The sequence below is a fragment of the Simochromis diagramma genome, unplaced genomic scaffold (assembly GCF_900408965.1).
Source record: "Simochromis diagramma unplaced genomic scaffold, fSimDia1.1 OVJJ01000031.1, whole genome shotgun sequence".
Classification (NCBI taxonomy): domain Eukaryota; kingdom Metazoa; phylum Chordata; class Actinopteri; order Cichliformes; family Cichlidae; genus Simochromis; species Simochromis diagramma.
The window spans coordinates 2,413,252-2,434,542 of NW_024386983.1; the positions used below are offsets into that span (position 1 = coordinate 2,413,252).

Here is a 21,291-nt window from a genome sequence, read left to right on the forward strand (position 1 = left end):
GTATCTCCTCCTCCTCCTCCTTCCTCTCTGTCCTCGGCCTCATTCTGTGTAATTGTGTGTGTCGGGTGGAGGGGGTTGGTATCGGGCGGTCTGGGGGAGGGTCAGGGAGAGGCAGAGGGAGCGGGCTGAGGGAGTGTACGGGGGGCTGAAGGGTGCCATTATCCAAGAGGCTCAATGGGTGCTTTGTGCCAGTATCCACAGTGGGATAGCGGGGAAAGGGGCAGGGCGGCGAGCAGCACCCTGTCATAATGTTTATGAACACACAGCTCAGGAGACGTGGAGTAAAGGAAGTGTGGGTGGGTGAAGTGGGCTGATAGACTTTAAATACAAACTGTTAACTCTGGTGGAGGCTCATTAAATATGACCAAAGATTGAAAATTGATATCACCATTTGTTGACGTAATCCTTGTGAGCTGATGTTTAAACCCTCTTTGTACGAGGGGCAGCCAATCAGAAGAAAGCTGGCTCCTCAGAGGGGAGGAGCTTAACAGCTCATTTCAGGAAGAGTGCAAGATGGCCTGAGACAAATCAGAATGAGTTTGTGCTGTGAATCATGCAAAGCTACTGTAGACAAACACAAGGCTGAAAACACAGACATACTGGAAATGAGCACAAGTCCCTTTTTAAAGCTGGGAAGTTATCAAAGTTGTGTCTGTTGTGTGTCTGTTGTGTGTCCCGTTTGAGTCTGTTTACATTCTGGATTTTGTGCTTCCTTCCAAGTGCGCTGATGCACATACTTGGATTAGACTGCTTCATGCTTAGATGTTTAGGTTATTTAGTTTTTAAACAAACATGTGCACCAGTTATTTCTCTGAGCTTTGGGACATTTTCAGCATATTACAAAAATAAACTTCCCAATATTTCTCATTTAACGAGCACTTGCCATTTTAATGATCTTGCACATAGATACAAACACTGCTAGACTGATGGGTGCTCACACTAAACATGGCCTGTCTTGGCTCTTGCTTGGTAAAGGGGGATAACATGTAGGTCATGTGGGCACACAACTCTGACTGTGAGCATAGAAGCTCCACCCACTTTAAAAAAAAAAAACCCTGCTGTTTGCATGTGTCAGCCAATCAGAAGAAGGTATGAGTTAAGTGAGGCCTGTTCTGGAGATGGGTCCACTTTAAGCTGGATTCAGTTATTTTTATTGTTGAACTTTATTCAGCACTAACATACAGGTTGTTGCTGTGCTTCCTTTTGTTTTACCTTATGTCTTTATTGTCAAACCCTTCCTGCTGGAAGGTCTTCCCTGTCACCGTCACTTCTCCTACTGGACAGTTCCTCGTGAAGCTACACCTACATTTCATCTCCAGAGCTTTCGTGTTGCTTAAAACTGCCTCTTTAATCTCTCAAGTACATAAATTACAGTTTTTCTGTTTTGAACAATAACAAAAAATACTGACCTCAATCTCTGCTTGCACCATTGCTGAAAGTGTGCATGCTCGACCTCCATGTATTTTAGTCTCTTGGCATTTTTACGCACTTTCCCCAACTTGCATGAGTCATGTAACAGATGAATGCGTTCAAGTGTGTTAGACAGTCTGATTGATGTTGTGCTGCAATTGAGATGTTTGGAGAGTGATGTGACAAAATTTTGTTTAAAAAAAGTGCTGCAGGATCTGCAGTCGCGCGCCTACCTCTGTGTTTTTAAAGAATGACAGCTAACCAGAAAAACCAATACACGGTTTCCAAGCAGCGGTGGATGTGCATGATTTGCTGATTTACTCAGATGTCCGTCTGATTACAAGTAAAAATAATAAAGTAGATGGTTGGCATTGTGTGCTGACCTTTTAATGACAGCAGCGTCAGACACTGAGAGCCAAGATGGGGCTGGGTTGGTTAGTTTTCTGTCTTTTTAGCTTAAACGACTTTGTAGGGTAACTATGCATGAAGTGTTTTGCTACTGAAATGCCAACTCCACATCTTCGTGTGTGACATGTAGTTAAACTTTCACGTCGTGTTTCTCCCTGCACTTCCTGTCTTATCAAAGTGTCTCCCTGACCTCCCTTCCTGCCCATTGAATTTCATTTTCTTTCATTCACTATTCAAAGTGGTTTATTATCATAAAAGCTACACAAATATTTTGACCCGGGCTGCAAATAACCCCGATTGTCTTTTCTTTTTTTCTTTTTTTTTCTCCTTTGCTCTCGCGCAGACGTTCACGGCGTGGTGCAACTCCCACCTGCGGAAGGCCGGCACGCAGATCGAAAACATCGAGGAGGACTTCAGGGATGGGCTCAAACTCATGCTGCTGCTCGAGGTCATCTCCGGTGAGTCACCGTCCAACCTCAGAGAGCCGGAGTCGTCAGAAAATTAGGGCGGGTGTACAAGTTTTTAATTAAACGTCTGCAATAATGAAGTGTTTCTGGAGTGAGTCACACAGAAGCCGCAGAAAAACTTGTGGGTCTCAATGAGAGGGAAAAATATTTTCAGATGTTGACGATGCACAGCATCTCCGGGGTGTCGTCGCCCAGTTTCCGACATCAGTATTAATCGCAGGCATTTAAAGACACAGCAGTGGGTTTGGGTTTGTAGCAGTGGAGCTGTTTGTGTTAGCGCTGCTGTCATTCACTAATGACGTTTGGGCTCAGATGTGGCTTCCTTTTCAAACTCACTCCAGTTTCGAGCGAAGCCGGCGTCGCTGCTGTAACTTAAACCTCCCTGAATGTTGCCCGTGGAAACATGCTCAACCTCAGCTAAGTGGCTCTTTTCTCTGTTCCTGTGTGTTTGTGTGTTTGCAGGCGAACGGTTACCCAAACCTGAAAGAGGCAAGATGAGGGTCCACAAGATCAACAATGTAAACAAAGCCCTGGACTTCATCGCCAGCAAGGGAGTCAAGCTGGTGTCTATTGGAGCAGAGGGTGAGCCTTCATTCACGTCACTGCCGGCACGAGTGTGAAGTTAAAACTCTCACTAACTGCAGATCTAATCGGAGCGGTTCGCTTAAATGTTTGAAAGCGTGGCTGAAAGGGAACATTCGTGGTGATTTTATACTTAGTGGTGAGCTTCGGCTCATTAATGGTCCTTAAATGGGAGCCACTAATTGCAGCTGTAATGTGAGTGAAAGCGATTCAAAGCAGGAAGACGTTAAAACTAATAAGGCCTTTTAATGTAGACGCAGATTTTCCTTTTTTCCTTATTTTCTATCAAAGCTGTGCTCGCTGTGCTGTGGTGTGCAACAGTGTCAGGGAGCTCCGGACAAACAGGGCTCAGACTATGAGGTGTAGGTACGGTTTGTTGGTAGTCACGCTCCAAAATTTCCCTCAATCCAAAGAGTTGAGTTGTATTTATTTAAAGACACTGTATTTTCTAAGGAGGGCCAGGAGGGCCAAAATGAATTAAATATGCCGTTAAATAATTTATTAAATGTTTAAACATTTAAGTCGTTCCGTAACAGGTGACGTGGTCAGCTGTGAACTTTCACATGCGATTGATTTGATGCGCAGTGACACTTTTACCAAGTCCTCGCAGAAGCAGGTCTTTGCACTCAGCAGCCATCTTGGTGACACCACCTGGCAGTTGTTTTGTCTGCTAAACTGGGGGAGGGGCTTGAAGGCTGGCTTCAGTGGTCATGTCTTCCCCCCCAAATGCTAATTCCACAAAGTGCTGAAAACATGCTTCAGTTCACAGCTGAAGTTGTGAGTGTCGGCACAATAACACTACAGGGTCACTTCACACACACACTGCATTGTGTCAGCTCCTTCTCATTTCCTACATGTCACATGGACCCTGATTCCTTTACACGCTTTTCTAATGAGACGTTTCATCGTTAAGCTTCTGCTGATAGAACTTCTGCTAAGAAACTCTGGTTGACAGACATGTCTGTCAAACCGATCTTCATCCTGCTGACTGAGGGCGGTGTAGAGGTGGACAACTATGACGTGTGTGTGTGTGTGTGTGTGTGTGTGTGTGTGTGTGTGTGTGTGTGTGTGTGTGTGTGTGTGTGTGTGTCGGCTGCAGGACGCTGACCTTTCTCCTACTATCAGAGCAACCATGACATTCCTGTAGCATGACGCTGCTGATACTGGTGACCACTGAACACAAAGTATGGCGCGCACACTGCGCGCTGTAAACACACTCCGGCCTTCTGTGAAAGCAGCAGCCCGTTAAAGGTCGTCGGCTGGAAACTGAGAGGAAAATGCAAACGTAGCAGATGGAAGAGGGAAAAACCCTCTGTCAGGATGCTCAGTGCACACTTTCCCTGGTCAGATTCTTCAAATGGAAATGTTGTTTCCCAGGGTTTTAAACTTGAAGCACGTCATTTTCTAGCTAGCTGCTGCTGCTACAAGATTAGCTGAAACTCTGAGTGCGCCTCGCGTCCCTGTTCACACCAGGATCGGACTGATCCTCCTCTGAACGGTTTCACCGCTGCTGTTTGTTTTGCACCTGAGCAGCCAAATGAATCACAACCAGCCAAGTGTGATTTACCTGAACCTGAAGTGCAGGTGTGAATACGCCTTTAAAGTTTATTGTAAGAAGGGAAAAGGCCTCATAGCTTTAATTGTAATTTACTATTTAAATCTGCTGACAGCTGAAGGTGGATATGAAATCAACCACAAAGAATGTGAACCTACAATAAAAGCACAAATTCCAAGTTGAGTGTGTGTCTGTGAGAAAGCATGACAGGACTGATAAAAGCTCTAAGAATGTCTGAGAACAAAGAGTGGAATCTGCTCATTAACGTAACCGTCATCGTCCTGTACGGCCAAACTCTGAAAACCGTATTGGAGAATGTTCCAGTTCCGATGCTGCCAGGATTTACATTTATTCACATTAACAATGAATTTATTTGTTAGATGAAGTTCTGATGTTAAATTATCCACACAATACTCACATAATCTGCCCTCCTCATCGATTTAATCCTCCCTGTTTAACCGACACGACACGTTAAACAGTCATTATGTGCCTTTGCCAGTAAAAAGTCATCTTTCCCCAGATTTCACTGATTTTTTTTTATGAAAGAAATCTTTGTTCGAGCATCACACTTTCCCTGGAATTAGCAGAGACTCAGCAGCCGTTACACATTAAGCGTAGTTGTGAGTGGGTGTGCTGGCATTATTAAATGGAACAGCAGATGTAGGATTGTAAAAACAGCAGTGATAGACAAGAACTACGGTTCTGGGGGTGTAACAAAGAAACACAGTGATTGATTAAGTTGTGTGTGTGTGTCTGTGTGTCATAGAAATCGTGGATGGAAACGCCAAGATGACCCTGGGAATGATCTGGACCATCATCCTCCGCTTCGCCATCCAGGACATCTCTGTAGAAGGTGCAGCTTCCTGTTATTCATGTCCATGAAAACTGTCGCACCTCGCTCTTCTTTCTCCGTTTTTTTTTTTTTATCCATCACTTAAATAAAAACCAAAAAAATCAAACTCTCTAAAGTTCAGCTCCCAGCCAGGTTTTTCAGGCCAGCTGACTGACAAAGACCTGCAGTAGACTTTTATAGACCACGTAGAAAAGTTGCACTTTCTTGTGGCTGCAGCCAGAAATGCAGATAACTGACAGCTGAGGCTACAAGTTACCTACAAATAAATAGAGCACCGACATCTTGGACAGCCTGAGTGCAGGAAACCTGCAGCAGTTTATATTTACCAGATAATTTCATGGTTTTAATTCTCAGAAAGGCACCAACATCCAAAATCAGGTTCCAGAGCTCTAATTTAGGGACTTCATTGGCAAGGCTGAGGCCTAGCCTAAGGTAGTGGCTCCTTTGTTGGCATTCACCTGTGACTCAGAGCTTTATTACACTAGAAACACTTTAAGAACGAGCAGTTTAAAAATTCACCCGCTGTGCATCTGTTTTTAGGGGGAGATTGAGCTAAAGAGCACAGAAGTGTTTTTGTAGCAGGCTGTAAAAATGTTATTTTCATGGCTGGACTCGAGCATCATGGGAGTCTGTGGGGATCGACTCGCTTTCAGAGCCGACCTAAAGTTAGAGGAACTGCAGATTCTGGCACTTCTGCACTGGCTTCATTTTTAAGCCCTGAAGGTTGCTGCAGTTACAGATGTACAGGCTTGATATGCATGTAGGAAGTGGAAACACACACACACACACACACACACACACGTGTGATGAAATAAAGCCAAGATGAAACAGGTGTGCCTGAAACAAGACCGATCACGTTAAACTACATATTGCTAGCAGCACAGTTCTAACTCTGCCTGGTTATTGTGCTGTTTAATGGTTTACATGTTATCAGAGCAGGTTTAGAAGTAAATAGTTTAAATACTGATGAGTTAATTATTCGAGTTTAGTCCCACAGAGTCGACCCAACAGCCCAAATCTGTCCCGATGAACTTTCTGACAGTAAAACCAGCCGATGACTCATTTGTGCATTAACGTGTGCGTTAGCTTTGTGTTGCTAAATGTGGAGGTGAGGTTCATTTCTCCTCTCTGAGCACAACTGACTCTGCAGGCTAATTAAAAGAGTCTGAGTTGAATTAGCTGCGGTGGGTGTGGGCTGCTATAAGTCATTGGAGTAATTCTCCATATTAGCGGCGGATATTTTGTCGGTGTGTGTGTGGAGGAACCTAAAGCAAACACAAACATCCTCATATTTTCAATTCTGCTCATGAGCACCGAGGCCGTTTATATTTAGCACGCTGAAAACGGCCTCGGGTATTTCTTGGTCTGCTTGCACAAGGCTAACCGACTCAAACGGTCAAAGCAGCTGAATGAATGTGATGCAGAGACATTTTCCCCCCGTGTGCTCCGACTGATCACGTCTCCTGTCTCCTGCTCTTCTGAACGTTCTCTCTGCAGAGACCTCTGCCAAAGAGGGTCTACTCTTGTGGTGCCAGAGGAAGACGGCTCCCTACAAGAATGTCAATGTGCAGAACTTCCACATTAGGTAACGTACACACAGGGCTTTACGTTGGACTCGTTTCTAAAGGCTTCTATTGTCAGATGAAAGCAGTTCACACACAGTAATATTGTGTTGTAAAGACCAACAAAACCTTGAGAGAATCCAGTTGAGGAATCCTGCGGATACAGCGAAACTCTCCAGTGGCACTGATGAAATGTGTTTGTGGTTAAGTGTGGTATGTGAGCAGCTGTCCAGTGTTCTTTTTTTTTTTTTTCCCTTTATATGAAAAATACTGATCTGAGAGTTTCTTAAACTCAGCATAAAAGTTGAGTTGGCGCACACACAGGCGCACGCAGATACTTCCCTGAACCTTTCTGGATTCAGCTCAGGTGTTCAACGCTTACATGAAACCTCAAATCTGCTGCTGTTGTGTAGAAAGGGCGCCCCCTGATGGAGAGAGTGCAACATGGCACAACTGTGCTGTAAATAGACAAATGTGATTATTTTCTCTGTTTCAATATGAAAAACTGTGAGAAGGAATTCAGAAGCAGCTGATGACGATGTATCACATGCAACACGTCCAGATATAATCAATCAAACCATCTTTCACCCAAATTCAGCTCGAAAAGAATGTTAATGAAGTTCATTTAGTTTGAGATCAGTTCATAAATTAAGTTCAGTGTCACAGTGGAGATGTGGATCTTGGTCCCGGCGGCAGATCGGGACAGTTTTTGTTAACGGCGCCGATAATGTCGACTTGTAATGCAGCAAATGTGTGAGCGTCACCTCCACCCTCACCCCGAACTCGTCTTTTCTCTCCAACAGCTGGAAGGACGGTCTTGCCTTCAACGCTCTGATCCACAGACACAGACCTGATCTCATCGACTACGACAGCCTCAGAAAGGTGAACAGCTTCACACTCCTCCACTCTCTTCAAATATTTCACATTTTTTGGGTCAAACATGGTGAATCGAAATGTTTTCATATCTGTTGCTAAGTTGCGTTACAAATGCCTGAAGCGACTCACTGGCTTGTTTGCCGTCTGTGATTTGCTGTTTAGGATGATCCTGTAACCAACCTGAACAACGCCTTTGAGGTGGCTGAGAAGCACCTGGACATCCCCAAGATGTTGGACGCAGAAGGTAATAAGTCGGCTGTTGATCTGTGCGTCTCTGCTGGATCTGTCACTGCGTGTGTTAAAACATCACGGGCTTGTTTACGTGCACAGAACAAAGTGACTGTTCATAACGTAAGATGTGGAAGTGGTGTGACAAAAGTGAACTATTATCCAGGTGTTCTTTTTTTAAAACAGTGACAGTTTGTCATTTCTGACCAGTCTGTAACATCAACTAGGAGTTTACGTGACTTTTCCTGGGAGTCCGTCTTTGCAGCACGTACATGTGACTGTAGCTCCACGCTGACCTGCACGGGGTTTGTCGCCGCGTTGTGTGCATGTAAATGTGCCCGATCTCCAAAGCGTGTTCGGGTTCTCGGTGACAGGACACGCGAGGCATCTTCAGGATCGCCGTTGCTCCTCCTCCTGTGTTCATCTGTATGTGTGACCATGTTGAACATCCACGTTTCCTTCACAGGATCCATTCTTGTCATAACATGCCACTTTTTCTTTTTGCTTCAAACTCTACAGAAAGAAATCCAAGTTGTGTATTAACTGTACCTGAGCTGTGTGTGTCTACGTGTGTGTGTGTGTCGTTGTATTTGTTGTTTGCATGTCAGGCTGTTGGCAGCTACAGCAGCTCGTTAAATGAGTTTGTGTGCGTCTTGTTGTAATTGTGTAATCACTTGTCCTGTGTCTTGCCTGTATGTGTGCGTCTTCATAACCATGGTCTCCCCCCGACTTGTAGACATTGTGAACACTGCTCGCCCAGATGAGAAAGCCATAATGACTTATGTGTCCAGTTTCTACCATGCCTTCTCTGGAGCACAGAAGGTACCCTCTGAGCCAACGTCAACCTTTAACCTCCTTTTACTAACAAGGCGCTGCTTCCTGTCCAGCATGGCCACGCTCTGTCTCGACAGCCAGGACGCTGGGTTTGTTGGGACGCTGGGTTTGTTGGGACGCTGGGTTTGTTGGGACGCTGGGTTTGTGGGGACACAAACACGCAAACGATTTAAACATTAGCATGCTGGTGAAAGCGGTAAATGTTTGGCGTACAGAAATGAGTTTGTGGACTAAAGCTGCGTTATGTCGTTTTATTTTTAGCTCAAATCTGTCAGATGGAACTTTTCCCATGGATATTTTTACATTTTTGAACAGTTGTGGTTGAAAAAAAACTAAAAATCAAAACAAAATGAACAGAAACCTCTGATTCAACATGTGGAAGTCCCCATCCTTTAAAATAAAGTCCTTCCAGGAAACAAAAGAACAAGGCCAGCAAACAAAATGCTGAAATCAACCATCACCGTCAGGACGTTTCTGTTTTCTCCCACCACTAAAAGCATCCAGGTCTGAGGCGCTCTCCTCAGGATAATCTCACTGCTTTCACTTCCTCTTAAAGGAGACCCTGTTAGCTTTTTAGCATGTATCACACTGAGGTTCATCAGGGTTCATTTTCCTTCTGCCACTCTGACCATGATCCAGAAACTTTCTCCACAGATCCAGAGGGAACAGTTCCTTCAGCCTCGGAGCAAAAATGAAACCCAAACTCAAAATGAGAATATTCAGTTATGCACCAGCTACGTTGCTTTAATCTGAGCTGTGTATTCACTGAGTTGAAGCATATTAGGATCTATGCAACATCTTCTCTTATACCAAATTTAAACACATTTAGCATCAGACTGCTTTTGGCAGTTTTTCACTGTTGGGAGGAAGTTAGACCGAACCTTTACATCCACAAAGCGTCTAAATGCAGAAGCACAACTTCATTCCTATTTGTTGTTCATTATAACTGTTTGCAGATTTTTTTTTCATGTACATGTAGGAAGAAAAGGTAGTTCCAGTTCACGTTGGCTGCTATTGTTAAGATTTGGCTTGGAAAAACTGTCACTTCCTAATATTCAGAGAACATGGCATGCAAAGAAGTGAACCCGCCCCGTTAAATGATGGAGTTCCTCCTTTTTAGAGCAGCTCTCGGGCTTTTTGGCCCATCTGGCACTGCAGGTTGTGACCTTATCGAACTGTTATTTGAAAAGCTTTAGATGCGTATCGCTTTCTGCTTTACCTTTAGCACGTCTGTACAATAGTACGGCAAAATTGGAGTACCGTCCTGCAGAGTCGGGGCTGAAACAAAGGCAGGAACTAATAACAATGAATAACACAGACAGAATAAAATCTGCATTATGTGCAGAATGAAATGAACGATATGTACCGAGATAAAAATATACGTGCAAAAATCAAAGGAGCTAGTCGGATGATATCAGTCGATAAACTTTAGATGTTACAGGAAGGCTCACGAGCTCGGTCTTTACAAACACAAAGACCAGAAACCACTTTACTCTGTACACTTTCATAAACTGCTAAATTCAAAATTCCAGAATCAAATTCCTGCAGCTCAAAGTGAAATTTAGACTTTTAACATAATGTGCACGAGACAAATCTATAAGTAAAAACTCTTATTGTGGAGAAAGTTTGGTTTCAAATCATGCATGTCTCGGATAAAGTCAAGTAAATATGATGTTAAAGATTCATAGTGGGTCTGTCATAAATTTTATTAAATCATCTTCGTCCCTGTCCTCTCGTTACCCTCTTGTTTTTCCTTCACCCCCCCCTCCCTCTGGGCCCATGACAGGAAGCCAATCGATGCGTCTCTTGTTTGCTCGTCTTCCTCTAATTAATTTTCTGGCTCATTCAGAACTTGTTTGTTCCTCTGCAGTCTCACGAGGTGTGTGTGTGTGTGTGTGTGTGTGTGTGTGTGTGTCAGTCAAGCAGAAATGGGCACGAGTTCAGGTTTTGCTTTTAGCTGGTGAGTTATGTGCGTTAGCTCTCTGACCGCTGCGTTTGTACCAAACACAAACTCTGAAACGTCCACATTTACTGCTCTTGCCAGCATCGTAATTTAATCAACAACGTCACACAAATCGCGCCCGCTCCAGTTCACAGGGAGCGTTTTCATTCACCAGTCGCTGTGCTGCGTTCTCATTTTGTTCACTTGGCTATTTGAGAATATTTTTCCACCTGCAGTTGATGAAGACGCTGTAGTTGAGTACGAGAATAGAACTCTGAAGATGAAGAAGAATTAGTCAGTCAGTGTGCTGACATCATTGCCCTGCTGAGTGAACCCAGTGACCTCCATCAGATGGTGAATGAACCGCTTTGAGTGACTGGATTAAGCAGTTGATGCCTGTTTGTGTCCCACACTTGAACTTGTGGCTCCAGCGTCCCACGATTCCCTTCCAGAGGACTCCTCTGGTGGCCCTCACTTCCTGGTGACAGGAGGCGCTCCAAGCCGTGGCACTAACGAGGGGGGCGCTCACCGTCGCCCCCACCTGACTCACCTTTCTCTCACATCCTGCAGGGGGCAATCAAAGTGTAGCTTTGGGTAGCTTTGGCTTCACTCTGTCTCTCTCTCTCCCTCTGTTCTGCTGGGTGATGCGTAGACATCGTGGGCACGCTGAGGCCGGATGAGAAGGCCATAATGACCTATGTTTCCTGCTTCTATCACGCCTTCTCTGGCGCACAGAAGGTGAGCTCCTCACCCGTCAGACTCACATTAACACTCAGCGCTGCGAAGAAAAACCCTGAAATGCACCAAAGTTTCCATCGTTGGTAAAACATATTTGTTATTTAAAGTTTTTAGAGTGTGAAAAGACCAGAGGTGAAATCACAGCAACATGCTGCAATTCCAGCCCAGCGTTTATTAGATGGAAGTTTGAGCTCGCTCGATCCAACAGTTCAGCTGCACTTATGGTTTTATACAAATTCAGTCAAATATTATCTGCAGAACAGGAAACGGAGCAGGAGCATGATGGGAACTTTTGGTGCTTCTGTCTCGGCTCTTTGGACATCAGCTGTTTCCCTCAAAATGCTCCAGACTTTATGGGCTGGACTTAAACTCGGCGGTCACCTGCACTGATTGCTTTCCATGCATGCTTCTGTGGGTGATTTTGACGTTTAAATTTCTTCTTTCCACTGAGATCATGCACAGATTTCGATTTATGGATATCTCAGCTGGAACATGAAACACTTTATACTGACGAGGATTCTTCCTCCGGGAAAGCGGCAAACCGCCGGTGGTCATGCTGCTGATGTGGTTTAGAGAAACCAGACCGGTCTGGATTCATTACTGTGGGAAACATTAGCTGATGTCTCAAGTTTCTTTTCAGCTATTAACACTTTTCAAACTATTCTAAATGTTTTATATGATATTGTCTTATATTCTGGTGAAAGCATAGCCTGTAAGCTTATTGGACGAGCAGCATAAATGCAGATGTTTTGTTGTACAGTAGGTATGACCTTGAATCAGCTTATCAAATTCTGTGTTTTATATTTCAGTGGTACGGTAGTGTAATATCCTAGGCAGACGCACTGACGTGGACTGCAGCGCTACATGAACTGTAACTAGAAGCACTGATTCCCAGGTTTTGAAGGGAGATGCATGAAGTTTTAAATACACACAGAATGACTTTGGCACATTGAACTAACCATCGAGAGCTGGAGCATGTTTGTAGCAGTCATATTAAGCCCTGGTTTGACCTACATTGGCGTTTTTTGCCTTATTTTAAATAACACGTGCCTAAACTTGGCTCGACATTCCTCCCTCACTGCCTGCGTGTGGAGTGTGCGCACAGATTTGAAAAGCAAAAATGCGTTTGTCACAGCTGCAATGAAAGGCCAGGCTGAGGTACTAATAAGCAGCGGTAGACACTTATTTTGAAGCTCAGTTTAGTGACTTTATTATGAAGCTTTGAGCTCAGAGAGCAGACTCTGATGGAGCTTTATCCAGTCATGTCCAGCTCCACTCATCACTCTCCCTCCTAATAGGCTGAGACAGCCGCAAATCGAATCTGCAAAGTGCTGGCTGTCAACCAGGAGAACGAGCAAATGATGGAGGACTACGAGAAACTGGCCAGTGATGTGAGTATCGAAACATGCCATCTTTTACTTGCACGGCAGACTTTGGAGAAAGGAGGACGACCCGTTCGTCTGTCCTGTTTTCACCGCGCTGTCCTCTCTGCCTCCAGCTCCTGGAGTGGATCCGTCGGACCATCCCCTGGCTGGAGAACCGAACCCAAGAGAAGACTGTAAATGACATGCAGGTGAAACAGGAGGACTTCAGAGACTACCGCTGTGTGCACAAACCACCCAAGGTATAGAAAACCTCGCGTGAACTGTTCTCAGCATTTCTAAACAAAGAAAAAAGGCTCACAAACTCCTGGATCGCCTGCCAGACCCAAATCTTTGTAGTGGAAAGTTTAATCTCATTAATCTTACTCAGTGTTCAATATTTGTTTTCTTCCAAAATAATATTCTTCTTCTTGACATTTAAAATCTGGTTTTTTTTTTAAACTCATTCATGGTGTAGCTTCTGCAGAGTGGTTGCTTGTGTCCCTGAGGTCCATCAGTGTTTGTTCATTTTTGTTATAATTGTGTCCCTCTGGAGAGGAAACAAGGAGAAATGGCTCTGAGTCTGCTGGAAAATGTTTTTGCAAATATTTTCTCACATGTTACTCTGACCTCTCTCTGCACAGAGCTTCTTCAGCCTTTTATTATAAGCATTTAAATTGAGGCAGAGTTGTATACTGTGTATTCACATTAACCAGTTATTATAGTGTGTTAATCTCACACTGCGTGGCAGCACGAGCCCTTTTCCCAAGACCTTATTCTATGCATTTAGCTTATAATGCTCTGATTTTATGTCTGAAAGTGCACAGGTTCTCTAAACCTGCATTCTTTCCAGTGACCAGCAGGGGTTGTCTTGTCCATTTAACCCGTACAGATGAACAGCTCTTCGGCTTCTTTGCTCTGACTTCAGATAACATTTTGAAGAGTTTATGCTCTTAATCGCTGGAACCTTTGTATCTGTCCTGGTGGCATATAAGAGCGCTGTGCCCTCTCACATATGAATGTTGGTTTTCCTCTGCTGAATGTGTCCAGTGACACTGAGATGTTCCTGTCTGCAGGTCCAAGAGAAATGCCAGCTGGAGATCAGCTTCAACACTCTGCAGACTAAACTGAGACTCAGCAACAGACCTGCCTTCATGCCGTCAGAAGGACGCATGGTGTCGGTATGAAACTCGCACACAGTCGATGGGAAAAGTTACACCACACTTGAAGCTGCGCGACACAACTTCATTATCATCAGTCGCAAAGCAGCCTGTCGCACGCTAACAGAGGATTTCTAAAGATTGGTGTAAAAACTGATTCAGTTATAGCTTAGTGAGTTTAACACAGTCAGTGTTAAGTTACTTTTCTGTGTTTGTTAACAAACAATCCAGCTTTAAGTTCCCTTGTAAATATTACAGCAGTTTCACACCACCTCTTTCACACTTTTCTGCACGTATGAGATGTTTTACTGTGTTTGGAGTTTCTGCTCGACAGTAACTCTTGCTGTTTGCTCTCAGGACATCAACAAAGCGTGGCACAATCTGGAAGGAGCAGAGAAAGGCTACGAGGAGTGGATCCTCAGCGAGATCAGGCGTCTGGAGAGACTGGAGCATCTGGCCGTCAAGTTCCACCAGAAGTGTGCCATCCATGAATCCTGGACCGACGGTATGTAAATTCCATCGCGGTGAAGCAAACGTCTTCACGACGCCAGAATGCTCGTCTCTGAATAAGTGAGGCTTTTGTGCATGCAGGTAAGGAGGCCATGCTTACCCAGAAAGACTATGAGACGTGCACCCTGTCAGAAGTCAAGGCGCTGCTCCGGAAACACGAGGCCTTTGAGAGCGACCTGGCCGCCCACCAGGACAGAGTGGAGCAGATCGCCGCCATCGCGCAGGAGCTCAAGTAAGAGTGGAGCCGCTAACATCTCTGACTTCATTAGCATCGGTTCCTGAATGTTCCTCGTGGCTTCTTTCATGCATAAACGCACAAAGCAGGTCGGGCAGCTCTATTCTTCAGTTTGTGATCATTCTTTCCTTTCACGCGGGTTTGTGGTCAGCATAGTACCTGCGCCTCGCTGTGAGGTGAAACACGCAGCATCATTTGCTGCTAGCTCCCGATGGCTCTCGTCTCCACGTCAGGGTTCATTTATTCTGAGTAATGAAGCTGCTAAATATGCACAAGTCTCATTTTGGACACTTACTGATGGTTTGTGCTGCTGCCCGAAGCTGCTGGTGTGTAATAATCTGTTCCAGCAGATCATTTTTCACAGTTGGAGTATTATTCGTTTTGTTCTCATTTGAATTCTTAGATGTACCGCCCGCGGGGCAAACAACCTTAACTTCAGTTCTTTCTTCTTTTTCTTCCAACACTCACATTATTTTCACAACTTCCTTTAACATCGTCTCGAGTTGCATTAAATTCACATTTCAGTCAGAAATGGACAAAACTACAGAGCAAAGTGGTGAAGAAGCAGCTCCGGTGTTCTTTGGAGACGCCTGTGCATTTTTTCAGAATAAAGAAGCAGCTTTGAGGCTTCTGTCAGGTCGCTTTGGTTTGATCGACACAGACTCAGAGCAGTCGCCTGATGCCTTTCCCCTCTCTAAAATTTTAAACCAGACTTGACGTCCAAAATCTGACCTCACAGTCAGATGGTGTCGATTAACAGAAAGAAGTGAGTCTGAAAGTGAATCTGATCATGAGAAGTGCTCGACAAAGGAAAACCCTTTTTTCTTTTCTTCCTTTTCCAGTGAACTGGACTACTACGATGCCGCCAGTGTCAACGCTCGCTGTCAGAAGATCTGCGATCAGTGGGACGTCCTGGGAGCCCTCACCCACAAACGCAAAGAGTCACTGGAGGTACGATCCGGCCTGTTTGTGCAGCACCTTTTGAGCTTTAAAGGGATTTTGACAGGATCATCATTTGACACAATGAAATATCAAATGCATTTTAAAATGTATTGAAATGTATTTTAATAAGGCCGTCTTCTGTTTTCCTGCCGACAGAGGACGGAGAAGCAGCTGGAGTCGATAGATGAGCTGTACCTGGAGTACGCCAAGAGAGCGGCACCTTTCAACAACTGGATGGAGGGAGCTATGGAGGACCTGCAGGACATGTTCATCGTCCACAATATTGAGGAGATCCAGGTATCTGGGAACTGGGAAGTCAAGTGGTGAATAAACAAGTGCAGCATATGAAACATACAGCGGAGGTCCAGCACTGAGCCAAAGAAACATTCCAGTGTTTACTATTTAAAGCCACAGAGCTGCGTTTATCCCACAAAAAACAGAAAACCCAGCAAACGTGTTTCTTTCCTCCTTCTCTCAGGGTCTGATCACAGCCCACGAGCAGTTCAAGTCCACCCTGCCCGAGGCCAACAAGGAGCGCGAGGCTATCCAGTCCATCCAGTCCGAGGTGCAGAAGATCGCCCAGAGCAACGGCATCAAGCTGAGCAGCGGAAACCCGTACACCTCCATCACACCTGAGAGCATCAACAGCAAGTGGGAACAGGTGAGCTGCTGTGTAACGAAGGCTGACGTTAATCATTGAATGTTTTTCTGCAGCTGGTGCTTCATGTTTGTGCGTTTGTGTGGGTGCAGTTGTTTCTAATTCTTCTTTGTGTGCATTTGCAGGCGATGGCTATGGTGCCACTGCGTGACAACGCCCTGCAGGAAGAGCTGAACAAGCAGAACTCCAACGACACTCTGAGAGCCACGTTCGCCACTCAGGCCAACACGGTTGGCGCTTACATCCAGGCCAAAATGGAGGTAACGGATCAGCCCCCACAGTCACAACGTGCTCCGCATTATGTCGAGGTTTTCATGTTTGCTCAGCTGTGTGCAGTTTGTCACTTTGCAGACACTTTGTGAAACACGGACTCACAGAGCAAATGTAAGACAGGGTGCAGGATTTACCCACAGCCTGAAGAGCTCTTCAGTTTGTAGATGTTGTATCCATGAGCTTTGTTTAGATTAGATCGTCACTGTGCATGCACACTGCGTTACTGAGAGCAGGAGGAATGAAATGTACTTCGTCTATTCATAGTTCAGGAACCGTAAATGATAACTCTTCAGCATCCTTACAGAAAAAAAATCTTACAGTCATTTGGAAAAGTTTATTTAGAAAAGTGTTTTTTGTTTTTATAAATATGTTCGAGTGTCAGCGTTTCAGGTGTTTGTGTGTTTGCGTTGGCAGGAAATTGGCAGGATATCCATTGAAATGAACGGCACCCTGGAGGACCAGCTGACCAACCTGAAGGAATACCAGAAGAGCATCATATCATACACACCCGAAATTAACAAGCTGGAGGGATACCACCAACACATCCAGGAGGCGCTCATCTTCGACAACCAGTACACTTCCTACACGATGGAGGTAACGCAAACGCGCACAAAACCTTCAGCAATGAATGAATGAAGTCTTTTTCACTTCCCAAATGAAAATGTTTGAAAGTAGGACAGCTGTGTGACATAATGTGTGCATGAGCTCTGTAACAAAACGAGCTCATGCTTTGTGTTAACCTTTGAGGACACTGTCAAACCAGAGTCCTCTCTCGCATCTCAGTTCTTAACCTCTCCTGTCAACCCCGCCCCATCACTGCAGCACCTCCGGGTGGGCTGGGAGCAGCTGCTCACCACCATCGCCAGAACCATCAACGAGGTCGAGAACCAGATCCTGACGCGTGACGCCAAGGGCATCAGCCAGGAGCAGCTGTACGAGTACCGCGCCTCCTTCAACCACTTTGACAAGGTCAGGGCCCGAGCTCTGCGCTCACCGGTTATTTATTACACCTGTTCTGTTACCCTGTTATCAAACCTCACAGTATTACAGAGTATCAGTGTCAGTATTAGGCGTTTAGGTTGGCAGTGAAACCTGAGGAGAAACCCTGTTTTTGTTTCATGTGTTGATCTAAAAATGATAAACATGAAGCGTTTAATGATTTTTACCATTACATATACAATACATGATGGTGTAGACCAGCTATGATGCACCAAGCATCTTATGTATTTGCCTGTGTAGAGTATAGTCGTTAGCAGTGGGTTAGTTGTGGTTAATTGGACTTCCTGAACAGTTTTCAGTGTGAGGATTTGGCCTCTGTTTTTCCTGTTTATGATGTGACTGACTGGATGTTTAGACCTTAGATGGGGGTGAGAGAGGAGCCAGACATGTAAGTACTCATCCTGATGTTTCACTCGCGAGCACAGGCGGTGTTGGTGAAATTTTAAAAAAGGCACAGATGGTGACTGGCTTTTACCAGGAGGGTGAAGAGTGAGGAAACATCCAGTTAGCAAAAGGCTACTTGTTTTAAATCAGCTAAGAAATGCTACATTTGGTTTGAAATGTGTTATTTTTGGGTTGCACTTGGTCTTTTTCCCCTCACTGGACATGCAAACCTGCAGATGTCTGTCATCCCTTTGGAACGCTGTTTTCTGCATTTAAAAAAAACTAAACTAAACCTACCAGATGTCATTTTTTGTGTTTTGTGGTGGTTAAACGTGATGATTGAAAGCTCTCAGCTGTCAGAGAGGAGGACGACACCGCCATCGTTCACCATCTCATGCCGCTCTGTGTGTGTCACTCATTCATGCCACTATCTGACACGGTGGTCACTCACCCGTCAGTCTTTTTGTTCGTCACATCAGTGTGTTTATTTCTTGACGACACAACACTGGAACTATTCTTCGCACTCGGTACAAAGAAAGCACTTGTAGCAACCCGCTGACCCCATTTCAGTCTTTGCATGGATGCTTTTCTCTAAATTTGGGAACATTGTGTCAGTTTTCAATAAAAACTGAATGCAGTGATTTGCTAATTATTTAAATTCTGAACTATATACATTTAAAAATGCTGCAGAGACAACACCACAGTTTTTGAAACTGAGGTTTGTTCTCCCTTAAATATAGATTAATTTTTAAATTTCTGAGGCCTTAACATGTATCATAATTTAATGCATAAAAAATAAGCATAAAAAGGTAACAACTGCATTAAAACAGTGGATCTCTGAGTGAAAGTCTTTTGTGAAACCACCACAGTTTATTGCTGTGTCCATGAATGCAAGCTGCTCTGGACTGAAGAGGACCGGGATCATCTGTCTTTGTTATTCACTCACGCTCGTGATTGGTGGAGATTAAAAAGTGACAGTTTGTGAACATCACAGCTCTTGAGTGGGTGTGGGGGTTTGTGTGTGTGTGGCGACATTGTCTAAACATCCATAAATGTGTGTCCCTTCGTCCTCCATGTCTTCATCGTCTCCCTGCATGCTGTGGATCTCATGGTCACTGTCCTCCACCGCCACCATCCCTGTGTTACGATTGGTTCATCCTCACGATGCGGTGCTCTGTCATTGGGTGTTTGGCCGATCTCAGGACCACAGCGGGGCCCTGATGGCCGAGGAGTTCAAGGCCTGTTTGATCAGTCTGGGCTACGATGTGGAGAAGGACAAGCAGGTAGGAGCTCAAGGATTGGACGGAGGGAGAGCCGGCGTCATCGGCCTCTGAGCAGGAGCGCAGAGATCACTGCCAGCCACATTCAGCCAATCGCAATCGATGTTTCTTTTACTGATTTTATACACTGACACATAGAAGTCAGACAATTCAGCATCTAGCAACATTTGTAGCTTAATTGATTTTATTTTTTCCACACAGGCTACAAATGGTTGATGTTTTGAAGCCATAAAAATTTGCATTGCAAATAAAATTTAAAAAAAGTAACCAGAAACAGCCTGAAATAGACAAAAATGAAAAGAAACTATTTCGACATAATTGCATAAAATAAAATTGGATAAGCAGGTTGAACAATTACAGTATTAATAATTAGGTCAACTAAATGAGGTTTCTATTTTTGATACTCTGTGGCGTGATGAAGTGAAACTGGTCAGTGATCAGTCGGTGCTCCTGCTCGGAGCCTGCTGCCGTGCTCTGCGTTCAGGCTGGGTTCAGTCCATCGGCATGGAGGTTCATGGAGGTGTTGCGTCCCTGTTTGTCCACCGGGGGTCTCTGTTGCTTTGTGCTGCTTCAGCTCACTCTCTGAACAGACCCCACCCCTCAGCTGTCTGTCTGCCCGTCAGGTTTTTACTTTGCTGCGAGACTTTCTGTTAACTGTTTGTGCTTTTTATGGCTTTTTTCTCACTCACTCACTGTTTGATCTCAATATTTCTGTCCATCCTTCACTCTGCTGCTCTCTCTCTGTCCCTCGTATCTCTCTGACTCCGTCTTTGTCTACTCACCACCTCCTCCCTCCGACCTATCCTGTGCTGTGGCGGCCTGCAGAAGCGATCAGGACAGATGATGTCAGATGATTTCCGGGCTCTACTCATTTCTACAGGAAACAGCCTGGTACTGCTGCTGGCATGAAGCTCTTTCAGGGTGTCTGCAGGTCCAGAAATATCCTAATGCAGTTTAATTAGTCACAAGCTTTGAAGCACCCAAAAGAAGCAGTTAAGGATGCTCTGTGTTTTTGCTTTCACCTGAATCAGAGGGACAGGATATGGATATGGAAGCTAGAACTTTTTGATTTATTCCATTATATTCTCGTCCAAGTCGGGCTTTGTCCCCTGCGGGAGGTTTAGCCTCTGACAAAATCAGTCCTGTTCATATTTTTATAACATTTAAACCAGGAAGTGAAACTCTTAATTCAAACAAATGGACCCAGGCAGGCAAATTATTGCTCAGTATTTCTAATTATTACTAATATTTTCTGTTTGGATATTTTGTGGATTTGCATGTGACCTGATACCTGCAGACACCCTGTGCTCTCCCTCTGATGCTCTCACTTCCTGTCCTTTTATGTCACATGTGTCACTTTAACATCCTTGATGATCAGTACTAACTGAAGGAAGCTGATGTTTTTCATGTAGACCATCCAAATTATTCTTCACCGTTTTCTCTTCGTGTCGTCATTTGTCTGTTTTTTCCCTCCATCCCAACCACATATTGGGACTCCCATTAGGACTTTAATGGTAGTCCCTATATTTTACATGCTTACAAACTGCAGGGGTTTTAGTACTCTCTCTGATTCCCAGACAATTCCAAACGGTGAGGCTGTCCCCTCATTTTACAGAAATCTATTCACTTTTCTGTCCCTTTTTGGCCGTTTGAATAAAAACTGACTTAAATATGAAATAAAATGACCACAGACTAACCTCTGGCTGTGGCTAACGCCTCTTCAGTTTGCTCCTGTAACTGTGCGTCTGTTCCCTGAGTTCAAAGCGCAGTCTCTTCTGGGTTAACCTGTAATTTGTTGATGCCAGGGCGAAGCCGAATTTAATCGCATCATGGGTATAGTGGACCCCAACGGCAGCGGCGCCGTCACCTTCCAGGCCTTTATCGACTTCATGTCCACGGAAACGACCGACAGGGACACCGCGGACCAGGTCATCGCCTCCTTCAAGATCCTGGCTGCTGATAAGGTGAGTGCAGAACGACATCAGTGCTCATTTTTGATTAGACAAGAAAAATACTGGAGAAAGAAATGTGCAG

The 21,291-nt window shown here is 44.7% G+C and overlaps 1 protein-coding gene across 6 annotated transcripts in view; it reads left to right on the forward strand.

Annotated features, from left to right (window-relative positions):
* actn4 (actinin, alpha 4) overlaps nt 1-21,291 on the forward strand; it is a 56,463-nt gene that overhangs the window by 32,423 nt on the left and 2,749 nt on the right. The window contains exons 2-22 of one of the 6 annotated variants that reach the window (XM_040039648.1): nt 2,162-2,276; nt 2,748-2,867; nt 5,189-5,275; nt 6,773-6,860; nt 7,641-7,719; nt 7,876-7,957; nt 11,370-11,455; nt 12,754-12,846; nt 12,954-13,079; nt 13,893-13,997; nt 14,334-14,481; nt 14,568-14,718; nt 15,564-15,672; nt 15,820-15,960; nt 16,142-16,324; nt 16,447-16,581; nt 17,009-17,188; nt 17,417-17,563; nt 17,949-17,981; nt 19,180-19,260; nt 21,063-21,221. In XM_040039648.1, the coding sequence (XP_039895582.1) occupies nt 2,162-2,276; nt 2,748-2,867; nt 5,189-5,275; nt 6,773-6,860; nt 7,641-7,719; nt 7,876-7,957; nt 11,370-11,455; nt 12,754-12,846; nt 12,954-13,079; nt 13,893-13,997; nt 14,334-14,481; nt 14,568-14,718; nt 15,564-15,672; nt 15,820-15,960; nt 16,142-16,324; nt 16,447-16,581; nt 17,009-17,188; nt 17,417-17,563; nt 17,949-17,981; nt 19,180-19,260; nt 21,063-21,221 (2,448 nt within the window). Of the gene's footprint in view, nt 1-2,161; nt 2,277-2,747; nt 2,868-5,188; nt 5,276-6,772; nt 6,861-7,640; nt 7,720-7,875; nt 7,958-8,677; nt 8,764-11,369; nt 11,456-12,753; nt 12,847-12,953; nt 13,080-13,892; nt 13,998-14,333; nt 14,482-14,567; nt 14,719-15,563; nt 15,673-15,819; nt 15,961-16,141; nt 16,325-16,446; nt 16,582-17,008; nt 17,189-17,416; nt 17,564-17,948; nt 17,982-19,179; nt 19,261-20,082; nt 20,149-21,062; nt 21,222-21,291 lie in introns of all 6 variants that reach the window. The other 5 variants (XM_040039646.1, XM_040039651.1, XM_040039652.1 and 2 more) reach the window with 5 other exon arrangements.